The 17,684-nt window shown below is 40.1% G+C and overlaps 1 protein-coding gene across 1 annotated transcript in view; it reads right to left on the bottom strand.

The window, feature by feature from the left end:
- Positions 1-1,442: 1,442 nt before the first annotated feature.
- The window catches only part of fam98a (family with sequence similarity 98 member A), a 31,624-nt gene continuing 15,382 nt past the window's right edge, over positions 1,443-17,684 (bottom strand). Inside the window, exons 5-8 of the mRNA XM_060831320.1 lie at positions 13,655-13,735; positions 8,344-8,460; positions 6,046-6,213; positions 1,443-3,360 (exon numbers count right to left, since the gene is read on the bottom strand). Of these exons, the coding sequence (XP_060687303.1) occupies positions 2,539-3,360; positions 6,046-6,213; positions 8,344-8,460; positions 13,655-13,735 (1,188 nt within the window). The 3' untranslated portion in view covers positions 1,443-2,538. The remainder of the gene's footprint in view (positions 3,361-6,045; positions 6,214-8,343; positions 8,461-13,654; positions 13,736-17,684) is intronic.

Genomic DNA, 17,684 nt, shown 5'->3' with positions numbered 1-17,684 from the left:
TAATTGCTGTTTCTGAGCACAATCTTTGATTTGGATAGCTGTTTAAATGTTCCTAAGCTTCACGTATAGCAAATTTCTTTAGGTAAATCAGTCAAAGAGTGATTTCACTCTGTAATGAAGGAGTCCTCTACCATAAGCAGTTATATCCCCAGCTCTGAATATTTTAATAATCACAGTTAAATTTGGCATGATTTATGGCTTACACTTGGACATAACTCCGTTGACACACTGCCACCTCAACCAATGTTATAATTTGTTAATTGAACAGTTTACACATCAGACTATGCAGCAAGGTCATTCAATCAATATACCTATCACAGCACAACCTCAATCTTTCCTCACCCAACCTTGACTGCATTCCTGTAATTCTCTGAAAAAGTTTGAAGATAATTTGAAGAGTCAATTTGGGCTGATTTACCTTTCTTCGATCAAGAACAAAAGCAGCAGCTCCTAGATGCCAACATCAGCTGCAGGTGGCTTGAAGATCAAACTGGACAAGGGTCTGAAGCAATTAACTGAAAAATGTCTTTGTACTGAGCAGGAAATCAGTTCCCACATTTAAATAAATTATGCAAGTACACCTGTTACATAATAAAAATTTATTTAATCTGTACTACATTAGATTCGACTGCATTAAAGAATCAACTATGTTTTTATGAGCCAAGCGGGATCTCTCTGCCCACTAAGTCAAATTATTGCGTCAATCCCTAAAGGAAGCCAGAGTCTTAACAAGAGAATTTTAACAGGCAATCTTTAGACTTGAATGCAATTTAGAGTTTCAAACAGAAATGTACAGTATATACACCGCTGAATTAAATAACTTCAGCAGTTTATATCTGGCCCCACCATTTTTGGGCAAACGAGTGCTAAAGCCTTGATTTAATTATTTTTGAAAAGAGAAAATTCTTGATGTTACATACAAATAAGACAATCAAAACATGATTCTAGTTGCTGACAAATGCTTTGCCTGTGTTTCTGGGTCTCTAGAGATGAGCCTGAGGGGATTTGATCAGCAGTTTCAGTCAAAGATAACCATTTAATGAGCAAGATAGAAACAGTTGCTAAGGATCTCTTCAAAATAAGATACAGTAATTTGAAGAGAGAACAACAAATCAAAAATACTTCCTGACAAGAATAGCACAAGTTAGCATCAGCTCGTGTTAATCAACAGCTGTTACTCTGTTTACAACAGTGACCTCTAGCGTGCAACAAGTGCCAAAAAAACCTGCAAAAATCCTACCACCCAGCTGTAGCTACAACCTATCCAGAATACAATGTCAGTTATTAAAGTGTTTAATTTACATTCTCAGGTAGCTACAATGACTTCAGTGCTGGCAGATCAATTAAAAAGTCACCAGGAAAGATATGTGAACTGATATTTTTTACTCAAAACTGAAAAGAAATCAGTGATTAAATCACAACACAAGAATGTGTATATAGGATAACTTGTTTCACATTTTCTTTTATTTCCAGCTCTTTGACCATGGGTTATATTCAGCAACTGCCTCAACTTCCAAATAATGAAGTATGCCATGTACGATCAGGCCCTTGCCAATATTTCAATGGGAACAAAAACAATTAGTATTTTACAAATACAGTCAGCCATTTTTGGCCAATATTTTCAAATTGTCTGTAGAATTATAGGCATTGTGCATAATTTAAGGCTGAATTAGTTAAACCTACACATTAGCCCTTTCTGTGCTGAATATCCTTTGCAGCTTTCAAACTACACACATTTGCAAAAGGGATGACATACAGTAAACTTCTCAACCATTATAAGTTAGAAACGCAAAAAAACCATGGGTGTCACCCAAACCACAAATTTCTCAATTCAATGTTTGGGTAAAAATGCAAATATGCATACACACACTTTCTTACACACATTTAAATAAAAGGTTGGTACTGAAATCCTCTTGATACCTCCCCTCATCCATGAACTGTGTTTAACTAAAATCCAACAATTTCAAACAGCAAAACAGCACACAGATACTTAATTGCTCATCTTTCAGACTGTCATTCACTCTGCTTGTGAAGTTTACAGTTATGTACAATTAACAGCCAGCTGGAAGTTACCACGTGGCTTAATACAGGACATTAGAGAAATGTGAGCTCTGCAAAGGTTTTGCTAAAAGCACCAGTCTATTAGAAAAGGAAGCTTCCAGGCTCAGTCGGGGCTTATATGCTCGGTCTGTAGTGCACTTTCAAAAAATAAAAAGAGTTTTAATCTTGCCAGTGACAGTCACACATGCAGAGAAGCAGTTTTTTTTTGCTGCGCTTTAAGTACAGTTTTAAGCCTAAAACCCATTTTATGAAGAGTGGGGATGGGAGGTCAAAACAGAAAGACTTAGAATCACAAGCCTTCACTCCTGCTGAAAGCAGGGTGGGTGGTTTTGCTTCCCTTTGTTTAACAAACAAATCTGCAGCACTGCTGATTCAATACAAGGTACTGGATTTTAGTGGCATTCGACAGTTGGTAACTATTTATGGCTGAGTCTGTGACTCTTGCAGGAAGAAGACAATAGTCAAAGCTATCAAATATTAGCTAGAATACTGCCTACCTTGATAGAAACCAGAAGCATTGTATTGTTGGCCACCATGCTGGAAATATTGCTCAAACTGCCCTCCCTGGTTATAGTTTAGACCACCTCTGTTGACCCACCCACCACCCTGTCCCCCGCGCCCTCCACGACCCCCACGACCACGACCTCCACGTCCTGCACCTCGACCACCACCCTGCTCGTGGCTGCTATCTTGATTCCGGTTGTCTTGATGTCCTTGGTAGCCACCCCCTTGATAACCACCTCCTTGATAGCTTCCACCACCCCCATGGTAGCCACCTCCTTGGTAACCAGCATTGCCTTGATAGCCACCACTGTGGTAACCGCCACTATGGTAACTGCCATGCCCCCCTTGATAGCTAGAATCTTGATGGCCGCCACTTCCGTCTGACCATCCGCCTTGAATTTTTCCTCTGCCTCCGCCACGTCCTGCTTGTTCTGTCCTATCATATCCACCACGGCCCCCACCTCGCCCGCCTTGGTCATATCCGCCTCTTCCACCTCCTCCATAAGAGCCTTGGTCATATCCACCTCTTCCATAAGAACTGTGTTCATATCCACCTCTTCCACCTCCTCCATAAGAGCCATGGTCATATCCACCTCTTCCACCTCCTCCATAGGAACTTTGTTCGTATCCACCTCTTCCACCTCCTCCATAAGACCCTTGGTCATATCCACCTCTTCCACGTCCACTGCTGGACTGGACATTGTCTGGTCTCTTCTGCCACGGTGGCATTTCTGGTGGAGGGGGCTCAATTTCATTTGGCCTGCCGCCCCTGTCTGGCACTCGTCCCATAAGTACCTGCAAAAAGGAGAAACCAAGGGACAAAGTTATTGGAAGTATGAAAGTCTTGAACAATATTAGTTCAGGCATTCACAGTTTTGAACATCACAATGTAAAATTTTACTTAAAAACAATTCATCACAGAAGGTTGGTCTGCAGGTGCAACAGGAGGCAAGTGGAATTTTGTCCTACATTGCTAAAGAGATTGAGTTTAAAAGCAGGGAGGGTATGTTGAAACTGTACAGGGTGCGGGTGAGGCCACGCCTGGGAGTACTGTGTGCAGGTTTGGTCTCCTTACTTGAGAAAGGATGTACTGGCACTAGAGGGGGTGCAAAGGAAGTTCACTGTGTTGGATGACTTATGAGAAGAGACGGAGTAGACTGGAATTATACTCATTGGAATATAGAAGAATGAGGAGCATCTTCTAGAAATATATAAAATTATGAAGGGAATACATAAGATAGAAGTAGACAGAGAATGTTACCATTGGCAGGTGAAACTCAGACAAGAGGGCAATGCCACAAGATTAGAGGGAGCAGATTTCGGACTGAATTGAGAAGGAACGTCTTTACTCAGAGGGCTGTGAATCTATGGAATTCCTTGTCCAGGGAAGTAGTTGAGGCTTCCTCAGTAAATACTTTCAAAGCTAAGAAAGAAAGTTTTTGAACAGTAAAGGAAGTAAGGGTTATAGTGAGAGGGTGGGTAAGTCAAACGGAGGCCACAAAAAGATCAGCCATGATCTTATTGAAATGGCAGAGCGGGTTCAAAGGGCCAGATGGCCTACTCCTGCTCCTAGCTCTTATATACTCTCAGAATACAAAATAGTCAGTCAAGTAGTCAGGATAAATAACAAAATGATGCAGTACAAGCTGTTGGATCTTGTACAAACTGTCCAATTAGTGATATTCCCCTATAATTTTTCATATCACCCTGTAAATTTCCTCCCTTCAATGGCTTTCACCAATGTTTCAGGCAGCACATTCTAGATCATACCAACTCATTGCACAAAATGCTGCCCTCTATGTCCTCCTTGCTCTGTCCCATCAGATCCACCATTTAGGTTAAATATATGTCCACTAGTAACTGACCATTTCACCACTGGAAACAGTTTGTCTTTATGTACAGCTATTCCTTTAATAATTATAACCCCCATGATCTTCTGGTATAAAAGGATAACAACTCCATTCTCTCTAGTCTTTACGTGATTGAAGTCTGTCATCTCTAGTACATTCCAGCATGTTGTCTCTCTTTCCTCCCTCAGGAGTTAACATGCTTCCTAATGCGTGGTACTCAAAATAAGTCATAATATGCATGTAGGATTTGTCCAGTGTTTTACAAAGCCTTTATGTAACTTCCTTACTTTTCGTAATCTATACAAGGATCAGTGTCTCTTAACTGGGCCACCACAACTTTTCCAGGTATCTTCACAAATTTGTGTGCGTGCATGTTCAAGTCTGTTCCTGCATTATTTGTGAAACTACTGATTGTTTTATATTGCCACTTTTCATTTATCTTTCCAAAATAAATCAACATACACTCTCAAATTTCACCTACCATTCATTTACCCATTTCAGTCAATATTCTACTGAAATCTATTATTATCCTCCTCATTGCTTAATACAGTTCCACAATTTAGGTCATCTGCAAACTTTAAATTATGCTGCATAGACCCAAATCCAGGTCATTTAACATACAATAACAGCAGTGATTCCAATATCAACAGCACTACACTCTGTCCTATAGTCCATTATTTTGCCAAGCAGCCAACACCCTGTTAATCCTGCAGGCTTCAAATTTGCTAACAAGACTATTACGTGGTACTTTACTAAATGCACTTTGAAAATCTATTCACACATCAAGTGCATTGTCGTATCAACCCCAAGCCTTACAAAGAATAAAATTAAAGCAGCCCAACATGATTCACTTAACAAAACCTTTCATTTAGTAACTTACATTAATTAATAAAAACAAATAGGAGATGTAAGAAAACACACTAATGGAATGTGAGCACCCAACTGTGTTTTATTCTTTTTAACATTTTTGTGTGTTGCAGACAAATATCAGTAGCAGTTGCAGTTGTTTCTGCTGAATTTGTCAGAGTTACTGAGTTTTGCAGCAGATAAATACAATAAAGGATTTGCTGCTAGTCAGACATTCTAAATTTATTGTTGAATCATAGGAAATTGAAGATTTCATTCCATTATTTTAAAAGAGAAAATAAGAAAGGAGCTCGCCAGAAGCCTGGGACAAAATTCCTCTCCTAACTAAAAGCTTTGGAAGAAAAGCAAATCAGACAACCATATAATGTGGGCAATTAGGGATGGGTAATAAATGCTGGCTTAGCCAGTGACGCCCTCATCCCATGAACAAAATCAAAATTTCTGTTAGCTGTTTGTGGGATATTGGAAGTGTCACATTTGCCAGTGGAAATGACTTTGAAGCATTCAGGGTCATTTTCATTAACTGCTCTACAAAAGGACAAACTTAACCTGAAACTCTAATATTAAATACTGCTTTATTTACCAATTCAACAGTGAAAGAAATTGAAACTGAAGTTCAAACTGATTAGGAGGTGGCAACACAATTAACAATTCAGTGATTTTAGGGACATGACTCACTTTTATTGTACTCAATTGCACACTATAACAATGTCAAGTCAGGTTTCATATTGGTCCTTATTAACAAAGCCTAACTTTATTTTACCTTATTAACAGCACATGCAGTCTTCTCTCGGATTAAGCCACTGCTGGTTCGCATAATCTTAGACAGGTCCTCGCGGGCAGCTAGCAGATGTGCCACACAAATGGTACTTCTTGAACTCAAAGCTGCACGCTTGGGCTGGTAGACTTTGGCCAGTTTTTCAGTTTGAGTCTATGTGAAGCAGAACGTACAAAAACCAAATCAGTATTAAATGCAAAAATGAGTAGATAGCTCCCAAAAAAACTTTCGTTTGGAGCTTTACAAAATATAAAAGGAGTTGAGTTTTTCTTAGTAACCTGAATAAAGAAAGAACTTAAGACCACCAACCAAAATTAAAGCAGTTATTAAAAAGAACTGATGCTGCAACTGCATCAGTAGCAATTATTTTAAGAAGTTCTTTTTAATCCAAACGGTCTTGTAGCATTTAAAATGCTTTCGAGATATCAACAAATTACTGCTGATTGCTCTTTCACCTATCAGACTCAAAAGACAGAACTAAATCAAATACTAAAGTCATGATTTGGAGATGCCGGTGTCAGACTGGGGTGTACGAAGTTAAAAATCGCAACACCAGCTTATAGTTCTACAGGTTTGATTGGAAGCTAGTGCTTCCAGAGCGTCGCTCCTTCATCAGGTGATAGTGGAGGGTTCAATCCTAACAGAATTTATAGCAAAAATTTACAGTGATGTAACTGAAATTATACATTGAAAAATTGATTGTCTGTGAAGCCTTTCATCTGTTTGAATACCATGACAGTTTCACTTCTTTCATGTGTAAATCACAAAACCATTTTTTAAAAAGTTGCATTCTCAGGTTAGCTGTTAACAATCGGTGATAGCTAGACAATATGTTGAAGGTGTTAGCCCCCTGTGTTCTCTATGTCATGGTGATTAGATTGATTCTAATCTAAAAAGTGAGATAACGGAGTTTTACATGAATTCATGCAGTTTTTGAGCAAAGTACAATGTAACCCTGCAAGTGCAAATTCACCCTACAAAATATATGTGCGCATATGGGTCTTTGTCTGTGTCTGTCTGGGTTGGGGGTTGAGAGTGTGAGCGTGCGTGAGTGTAGAGTGTCTCAAGTCTGTGAGGGGGTGCATGTGGGAGCGTGGGAGTGTCTCTCTCTGTAAGGGCGTGTGTGGGGGTGTGTGCGCGCATCTGTGTATGTGTGTGTCCATGTGTGTGCGCGCACGCATATACTTGTTTGTGCATGTGCGCGCATGCGTGTGCATAGCGCAAGGGTGATCACCTGTAATGTGACATGAACCCAAAGTCCTGGTTGAGGACCTCCCAATGGGTACAGACCTTGGGCTCATGTCACATTACAGATGACCACCATTGCACTATATATACACAGACAAGCACACAGACCACCCACACATGCACCCCCTCTAAGACACTCACACACATATGGGTTGAGTGTGAGAAAGTGTATGTGTGAGAGTGTCTTAGAAGGGGTGCATTTGTGGGTGGTCTGTGTGCGTGTCTGTGTATGTATAGTGCAATGGTGGTCATCTGTAATGTGACATGAGCCCAAGGTCTGTACCCATTGGGAGGTCCTCAACCAGGACCTTGGGTTCATGTCACATTACAGGTGACCACCATTGCACCACACACACACACACACACACTTTCTCACACTCTCAATCCCCAACCCAGACAGAGACAGATACACACACACACACACACACACACACACACACACACACAGACAAAGACCCACATGTGCACATATATTTTGAGCCCTCCACTATCACCTGATGAAGGAGTGATGCCCCAAAAGCTAGTGTGCTTCCAATTAAACCTGTTGGACTATAACCTGGTGTTGTGTGATTTTAAACAGTAAAGTGACTTTCTTCTTTCCAGTTTCCATATTGTTAAGTGAGGTGTAATTTGGCAATTCCCATAACAGCTCCCATTACAGATAAATGACATTTGTAATTTAGTGATTAAAGTTTACAATGGCTTGTCAGAAATAGAAACACTTCCATTTTCAATGGGTTGATTTTCCTGTTCTTAATATGCATGAACAATCCACGCAAAGATTTCTATTCATTACTACTGTGCCATTTACAAACACTCTTCTTCTTTCAGGTATGGAAGTAACTTGAGCTTTACGTAGTATCCAAGGACACTTTGTCAAAATTGCGTAAAAGTTCCCTTAGTATTTTAAGCGACTTCACTATAGGATACCATAAAACGATGACTAATAATTCACAATTCCAGAAAAGCTGCTTTTTCTTCCCACAACCTGCTTTGGAATAAGGAAAAAACAGGATTTTTTACAAAATCCAATACCTTAGCTCGATCAGACCAGCCAAATGACTGTATGGTTACATCCATTCGCTTCAGCAACATCTTTCGTCGAATTTCATACTCGTTAACCAGGACCTGATTGATAGCTTCTAATTTCTCCTGCCAGTAAACAGAAATGAGATTCTTTCCTTCAAATACCATGACAACTAAGTTGAAGAGAAAACTTCACAGCAGTACAAATGTATTTTCAGTAACTTTAGAATCCAACTTGTTTGATTCTAAAATGACAGCCACAGAGATGTACAGCATGGAAACGGACCCTTCGGTCCAACCTGTCCATGATGACTAGAACCCCAACCCAATCTAACCCCTCCTGCCAGCACCCGGCCCACATCCCTCCAAGCACTTCCTATTCATATACCCATCCAAATGCCTCAAATATTGCAATTGTACCAACATGTCAAATAAAATGTAAGCAAAGACTCCACAGCACTACTCAAGCACCAAAATCATGAAATGAAGGAACACAAAAGGGGCACCAGAACACTTCTCTTTTGCATGTGATACAGGGAATCGAGGGTAACTTGGTGAACTGGATTTAAAATTGTCTCCTCTCACTGAGCCAGAGGGTGGTGGCAGAAGGCTTTTCGTGTGACTGGAGGACGGTGTCCAATGGCACAGCACTGGGATCAGGGCTGGGTCCCTTACTGTTTGCGATATAGTAAACAACATAGAAGAAACCGTAGAGGATATTGGAGATGATAAGTAAGATTGTGGATGACAAAAATTTGCCAGGTGGATGACTGTGCGGAAGGTGGTCTTAGGTTACATGGGTAGAATGGAGACAGATGGAATTTGACCCTGTTAAAAGTGAAAAGGTGGTGCACTCAGGAAGAAATAATAAGACAAGGGAGCACTCACATGAATGGCAGGACACTAGGAAGCTCAGGAGGAATAGAAAGATTGTGCAGTGCTTGACCATAGATCCCTGAAGGCAACAGAACATCTTAATTGGGTAGCTAAGGCAGCAGACGGGACACTTGCCTTTATCAGTCAGGCATACTTTATAAGAGCACAGAGGCTAATGTTGGAGATGTACAAAACTTTGGTTAAGCTGCAACTGGAAAAGTGTGCACAGTTGTGGTCTCTACACTATAGGAAGGAAGTGATGGCACTGCAGTGGTGCAGACAAGATTTGCAACAATGATGCCGGAGATGCAACATCTAAGAAGAGAGCCTGGATAAGCTGGGGTTGTCAACCTTAGAGCAAAGAAGACAGAGGGGATCTGATTGAGATGTATAAGATTGAGGGGAGTGTGGACAGATTGGATAGAAAACAGCTGGTGCCCTTAATTGAACAGTCAATAACAATACAGCAAATGGTTTACCACCAGGCAGCGGAGATCCCCAGTGGAGGGCTCTCTACACGGGAGTCCTCCCCCTTTCTCTTGGGGATCTGGGGGTGGAGGGTGCTGCACGAGGCTGTCCCTGCAACTGCAGATTGCGGTGGTTCACGGTCTCCCAGCCCAACAGTTTGTTCTGTGGAGTCCGTGGACCATGTATATATTGGGTGTGGGCGTTTGCACTCCCTTTTTGATTTTCTCAAAAAATCTACTTCTCTGCTTTAGGTTGCACTTCAGTCCCACGCTCTTGATCTTCTGGCACCTGGTACGGGGGGGGGGGGGGGGGGGGGGGGAGCGAGACGGGCAGTTCTGAAGACCTCGTGGATCTGCTCCTGGACCTGGCTAGGCAGGCCATAAATAAGAAATAGAAAAAAAAGAAAAAAATACAGCAAATGGTGTAAGGTGAAAGGCAGGAAGTTTAGAGGGGATTTGAGGAAAAATCATTTCATCCAGAATGCGGTGGGAGTCTGCGAATGCAATGCCCGAGAGTGTAGCATGTTTTATATTGTATGCGTCTATTATTTTAGTAATCAGTTGGCCAGAAATTTCCCCTGCCCATACATAATGGAATTCAGTGACAAAGGGAGTCAGGGGGCTGAGTAGAGTCTGGTTGCCATTACAAAAGAGAAAATGCTAGAAAAGCTAAAATGTCTTAAAATTGACAAATCTCCTGGCCCCGATGCGATACATCCTAGGAGTTCTGAGAGAGAAGGCATTGGTTGAGATCTTTCAAAAGTCACTAGAGTCAGGGAAAGTCCCAGATGATTGGGAGATCGCTGTTGTAACCCCCTTGTTCAAGAAAGGATCAAGACAAAAGATGGAAAATTATAGGCCAATTAGCCTAACCTCAGTTGTTGGTAAAATTGGTTTGTAGAATCCATCATTAAGGATGAGGTTTCTAAATTCTTGGAAGAGCAGAGTCTGATTAGAACAAATCAACATTTAGTAAGGGGAGGTCGTGCCTGACAAACCTGTTGGAATTCTTTGAAAAGGTGGCAAGTAGATTAGACCAGGAAAACCCAGTGGATGTGGTCTATCTAGACTACCAAAAGGCCTTTGATAAGGTGCCACACGGGAGGCTGCTGAGCAAGATGAGGGCCCATGATGTTAGAGGTGAGGTACTGGTATGGATTGAAGATTGGCTGTCTGACAGAAGACAGAGTTGGGATAAAAAGGTTCTTTTTCAGAATGGCAGCCAGTGACAAGCTGTGTCCCGCAGGGTTCAGTGTTGGGGCCGCAGCTGTTCACATTATATATTAGTGATCTGGATGAAGGAACTGGGGGCATTCTAGCGAAGTTTGCGGATGATACGAAGTTAGGTGGACAGGCAGGTAGTACTGAGGAAGTGGGGAAGCTGCAGAAGGATCGAGACAGTTTGGGAGAGTGGTCCAAGAAATGGCTTATAGAATTCAATGTGAGCAAATGCGAGGTCTTGCACTTTGGAAAAAAGAATAAAAGCATAGACTACTTTCTAAATAGTGAGAAAATTCATAAAGCCAAAGTACAAGGGATCTGGGAGTGCTAGTCGAGGATTCTCTAAAGGTAAACATGCAGGTTGAGTCCGTGATTAAGAAAGCGAATGCAATGTTGTCATTTATCTCAAGAGGGTTGGAATATAAAAGCACCGTTGTGCTACTGAGACTTTATAAAGCTCCGGTTAGGCCCCATTTGGAGTACTGTGTCCAGTTTTGGTCCCCACACCTGAGGAAGGACATACTGGCACTGGAGCGCGTCCAGCAGAGATTCACATGGATGATCCCTGGAATGGTAGGTCTAACATACGAGGAACGGCTGAGGATCCTGGGATTGTATTCATTGGAGCTTAGAAGATTAAGGGGAGATTTAATAGAAACTTACAAGATAATACATGGCTTGGAAAGGCTGGACACTAGGAAATTGTTTCCGTTAGGTGAGGAGACTAGGACCCGTGGACACAGCCTTAGAGGGGGTCAATTCAGAACAGAAACGCGGAGACATTTCTTCAGCCAGAGAGTGGTGGGCCTGTGGAATTCATTGCCGCAGAATGACGCTAAATGTCTTCAAGGCAGAGATTGATAATTCCTTGTGACATCAAGAATTTAAGGGCTACGGAGAGAATGCTGGTAAGTGGAATTCAAATGCCCATCAGCCGTGATCGAATGGCAGACTGGACTCGATGGGCCGAATGGCCTTACTTCCACTCCTATGTCTTATGGTCTTATATTGGATTACAGTTGGAATAAATTTAAAAAAATATAAAAATATTGGAACATTCGTATTTAGTCTTAATTATTCTGCATTGGTCCCATCTTTTTTGGTTGAGAGCGCAATATTCCCTGAGCCTCCATTACTCAATAAGTGCTCAACACACCAAGAGACATCAGTCTGGGATATCGGAACAGAACGCTTTCCACCATTTGCTACCCTGACACAGCAACAGGTCAGATCAGACACTGGGTATGGATAAAGGGCATATATATAAAAGACCCAGAACTCAAACATTGCAATTACTTTTGGAAAGATAACATATGCCAGATCTGGGAACAATCAAACATGCTCCTATTTCAGAATTCAAGCATTTTATGAAGCAGGGAGAGCCAACTGCAATGCTAAATTATCAATGAGACAGTCAGTGACTGGGTTTAAGCCACAACCCGGCAGATTCTTGCAGCTAGCATGGACTGGACTTGAATCCATGTTCCAAACTAATTCATCATGCAACATGACTCTTCATTAAAGTATCTACTTTGACTTGTTTAGCATTTTTTGCTGCCTTTTTCAGGACTGCATTTGGAGACACTATTTCCCAAAAAAACACAAGTGCTTCATTTGTGCATTCTCATTTTCAGCAAAGGTGGCCCAAAATGACCAATGTCCTACATCTACTTCTTATATTTTCAAATTTTGAAAAAAAAAGTATTGAATCAGATTCTTACAGCACAGAAGATGGTCATTCGGCCTGATGTCTACTTTTTAAAAACATTGTCCCAGTTAGTGTGAAATTCCAGGCTTAATCCAAAAACTTGCAAATGAATCCTCTTCAGATACATGTTCAACTCCCTTTGGAAAGTTCCTCTGTACTCTGATTACATCATTATCTACCAATGTACAGTCTGTTCTGATGTAACATGATAGTTCCGCTCCCACATTTTAAGAAAATCACATAATACCAACAACATTACAACCAGTGGTACTGGAATTACATTATAGCCAATACAAGTAAGAAAAACATTCACATTCTACAAATAATGGTCTAAATTCTTCAATCACATTATAGCCAATTTGCATTGAAGAAATGTGCGTTACAGCAGAACTGACTGTAGTCCAAACCTTAATACTGTGAGAAGAAATCTCTACCAATTTACCCATTAATTCATTTGTTTATTTCAAATCCATAACTTGAAGTTATATTTCAGGTAGAAGAAAGAGTTTTTACATTCTGTATTTAATATGTAATTGTGAATATCTGCATTTCCTTTCAGCTTAACGTACTACAGAGATGGATCCAAGATTCTCCAATCTCTCAATGTTAAGAGATCTTAGTTCTGGCATCATCCTCTACACCCTCTTCTTAAAATCCTTCCTAAAATGTGATGCCTGGAACTACATACAATACTCCTGGTGGAGTTGATATCTTACCAGAGATTTAAAAAAAGTTAACTTTTGTTCATGTTTCCAACATCCTGACTTAAAAGACAAGCATCCTGTAAGCTTTCTTAATTGGAAAATTAAAAGGATGGAACAATATAATTTGCAATTTGACAATACTTTCAAATAAGATAGCTGAAAACAAGATTCAGAATCAGAAAGTAATTTATGAGAGGAAGTGAAAAGGATATTGTTAAGCAGTTAAAGGATATGTATTTAGTAGCATTTAGGAACAGAATTATTAGTAATGTAATTCACATTAAAAGTGGTCAGAATTCATTCTACAGGGTGTGCCACACATAATTAATGGTTTCATTACTTACCCAGTGAAGTGGTCCAAGTGCTTTCTTTATCAGAGGTTTTCCGACATGATCTCGGGGCACTTTTGACAGAGATTCTTTAAGCTACGAAAGAAAAACACGATCAAGTTAAAAACTGAATGGATAAAAGGTGTATATTGCACTTATGTCAAATCATAAATCGACAGCAAAGAGGATTGCTGTACAAGCTAAAGACAAGAAAGTAATACAAATTATGAAATTACCCTCCACAAAGCTACATATTCTGGAGAGTCTATGATGCAAAATTACATTCTGGCATTAGATGGATGGTCCAATATCTTTCAGAACAGAAATGATGACATTGATTAAACATTCTGTTCACTTCTGTGAAGGGTTGAAATAATAATAGGAAAGGAGGTGAAAATTAGAAAGTTAAAAAGAACGAATGTTAGGCAGCACTCAAGTTTTCCACAAGAAAGTGTAATAGTTCTTAATTACATGACGACAGAAGGTAATTTGAACCATTTAAGTGATTTCAAAAGACAACTAGAAGATTAAAGGTTATAGCATGGTTGGCTGGCAGCTCTGTATTTGCCTGCTCCAGGCTAACGCGTCACTTCTATTAATTAATAGAGAAGTACACTATTTGCCATGCTACATTTTTCCCCACAAGTATAAATGTTAACTCCTTCTCCACATGTTTATTGACTGCTGACCCACAGCAAATAAGATAGCTTTTATTTAATTATTTTTCAGGATATGTGGCATGATCCCATGATCCAGATTTTCAATTTCTGTTTTTAATAAATTTGCCAACCCAAATAACTTTTTAATACATTGACCCCAATAAATTAATTAACCTTGGCTGAAGTGTAAATGGCTGTGTCAGGAAGCATGATCTTTTCCTGAAAGCATTTAATATTTAACTGGACGTTTTGTCTTCAGATTAATGTTCCAATTACACTGCTTCACAGGAAAACCACTCGAATTAAAAATGAAACAACTGCGGATTTGACAAGCACAGAGATGATGGGCCAAAGTGCTTTTTCTGTGCTACTGATTTCTGTCTTGGGGAGAGCCAATTCTACTCCCTAGCTGCTATTCTTGGGTCCATTTTAGAATATTTTTAAAAAACTAATGTTTTACAATGATTTGTTCCATTTTGGTGCTGCTGGTTTCCTGAAGGATGATTATATGGACATCTGGTGAGCTGCCTACTTTTCATTAAAGAGAATACTGTAATGTTTTATGATCATGTTAAATGGATAAATTTGAATACTATATTCTTGATGTACTGTATACTAATACAGCATCTTTATATAATACTTTGGCAAAACTGGCATTTATTCTCAACATACCTAACCCATCACAACCTCTTAACGCTTCAATCATGTGACCTGAAAATAGGTATGAAAAGTTTTGCATCTTTGTACGTTTTATTACATAATGTTTAGAAATCATAAAGACATTATTTGTCATACATATCTCTTAGGTTTTCTTGAACATATTCAATATATCACACTTCTATTGACTTTATGTCAGGTCTCTAACATAGGCAATGCTTTTACTGACTTTCGTTAATGATAGCATTAGCTAGCCCTTAACCTAAAATATCCTAGAGAGCAACCTAATGCTTGAAAAGGCAATGGGCCTTCTTCAGTGATTGCATCCAGGGGTGATGGTGTTCCCAGTGCTGGTAGGTAGGGATTTGACTCAACAATACTAAAGGAATGGTGTCAGGTGGCACACAACCTGGAGGTGATGATTTCCAATGCACTTGCTGCCCTTGCCCTTCTAGGTGGTGGAGGTTGTGGGTTTGGAGAATTTTGACAAAGAAGCTGAGAGTGTAGCTTTTGTGCATTCTATAAATTGATCAATACAGGATGTGGGGGTCCTGCACATTTAAGCTGCTGGATGTGGTGCCAATCAAGATTGTTTTGTCCTGGAAGAGGTCAAACGTTTTGGTTCTATGTCACTGCAGCTGCATCCAACCAACTGGTCAATACTACCATCATGCTCCTGACTTGCACGTGTAGACAGTGGAGAGACCGAGATGAAGTAGGACATGAACCCACTTGTCACAGAACACTCAGCCTCTTACATGCTCTAATATCTGGAATGTTTAGATGGGTGGCCCAGTTGAATGTCTGCTTCAAGGCGGTGGGAATTAAGACAACTGGAATGTTACTGAACGTCAAAATGTGGTGGTTAGGCACTCTTAAGGTGTGTATAATGTTACTTACCATTTATTTGACCAAGTTTGAACACTGTACAGATCTTACTGCATGTAGGGAGGGACTGCTTTATCACGAGGAACCAGCAATTAGCAAGTCATCCCATTTCCGAGTTTATCCCGGTGATAAGGTAGCAGAGGACACTTAGGCCTAAATGCACCAATCAAATCTCACTTTACACAGGGTTTTTACTTCTTAGTGATTGAAAGTTCAAGTGTCCAGAAGAAGATTTAAAGAAAATACTGAGTTCAAAAACATGCATTTGAAAACGTGCTGGTGGACGATTTTTACTACAGTAACAATCTGCTCTGATTGTGCAACACCTGTAAATGCAACAGAATGTCCTGCACTTGGAAATGTCTGATTTTCCAAATCTTTCCAAGTGACTTCTGTAACAAGTGAAAAAGGAAAACAACTTTTTGAACATCAGGTTCAAATCACAGCTGGACGCAAAAAAGTCATCCTTAAAAATACTCCAGGCTATAATTCCAACGACATCTCACCCTTGAATCTGAGGCAAGGTAGTGAGTCTGTAGGTTTATGAAGGATAAAACATTAATTAGGTTTGGATGCGGTGGATAGAAAGTCAGAAAATTAACACTTTTTGTGTGATTCAATAAGAAAATCCAGATGACAAACTCTCTTGATCAGAATGGCACAAACATTGCTCTTCTGCACAAAGTAGAGAATCGATGAAGTCAGATTTCCTTGACTTCCCACTACATGAAGCTGCCCTGCCAGTGTCCTCTGCCAGGCCAAGTCATTCTTCATTGGCTTTGTCCGTTAAGATGAATGCTGATAAGAATTTACAGCACTATTAGAAGGAACAGGAAGTTCTTTCCTGCCCAATGACTCCTCTTTAAATCTCACCACCAGAAGACGGTTAACTGATCATTCATTACATTGTCCTCCGTGGAACCAATATAACTATTGTTTAAAATAACTGCACTTGGGACTTTTCTAGAAAACATTGTGAAGTACAGGTACTTACATAATGGAGAAAGCTCTCCAGTCTTCTTGCAAGGCCAACCACCTCAAAAAGTGCAACAAAACAAAACCTTGTGACAATTAATGAAGGGCACATTCCTTGAAGGTAGTTCTGTCGGATGCTAGTTTGTTTCTGAATGTCAAGATTTTTACTATTTATTGTTTGTCTTCTCAATTCTGCCAGGAAATCTTAAGGAAGCAATTTCCAATTTTCTCCAACCACTGGTGAAGCATAACAAAGCCTGGAGTTTAAAATCAAATGCACTGACCACTTTCTGAAGCAGGGTTTTCAGGTCACTCTTGCATACAAACCTTGCAGATGATAACCACCATATCGTATGCGCACAATTTGAAAGAATAATTAACATGATAGAGTGCTTTCCTCTTCTTTCTTGGGGAGTGGAGAACACTGAAATGGCTGCATTTATTTCTAGATTATAGATGCTCCATTGTAATGGTGGTAGGTCCTTGAGTCAGTGGTTTTGTTTCATAGTGGTTTTAAGTAAGGAATTTCAAGATATCAGGCATCAACAATGAAGATTCAATACATGCAGAAGCCTGGAAGGCACTTGACGTTATTCCTGCAGAGCAGCTGCTCTTGATTTCCTTGGCGATATCAAGGTTGGGAAATGCTGCTTAAGTAGATTTGGTGAATTGCCGTCGTGCACCCTTTAGACAGGATTTGCAACAAGCACAGCGTTGCTTTGACAGAGGAGTTGGATATTAAAAGGAAATAGTGGGATTTGACAAATCAAAAAAGCTGCTCAGTTTTGGATAGTTTGATGAGAAGTATTCCTGTGACAATGGTCTAAACTCCATCATATCCTTATCTTCAGCTTAAGAAACTTGAG

Source organism: Hemiscyllium ocellatum, chromosome 10 (genome assembly GCF_020745735.1).
Source record: "Hemiscyllium ocellatum isolate sHemOce1 chromosome 10, sHemOce1.pat.X.cur, whole genome shotgun sequence".
Classification (NCBI taxonomy): domain Eukaryota; kingdom Metazoa; phylum Chordata; class Chondrichthyes; order Orectolobiformes; family Hemiscylliidae; genus Hemiscyllium; species Hemiscyllium ocellatum.
The sequence above is the reverse complement of the archived record's forward strand: the minus strand, read 5'-3'. Positions and strand labels throughout refer to the sequence as shown.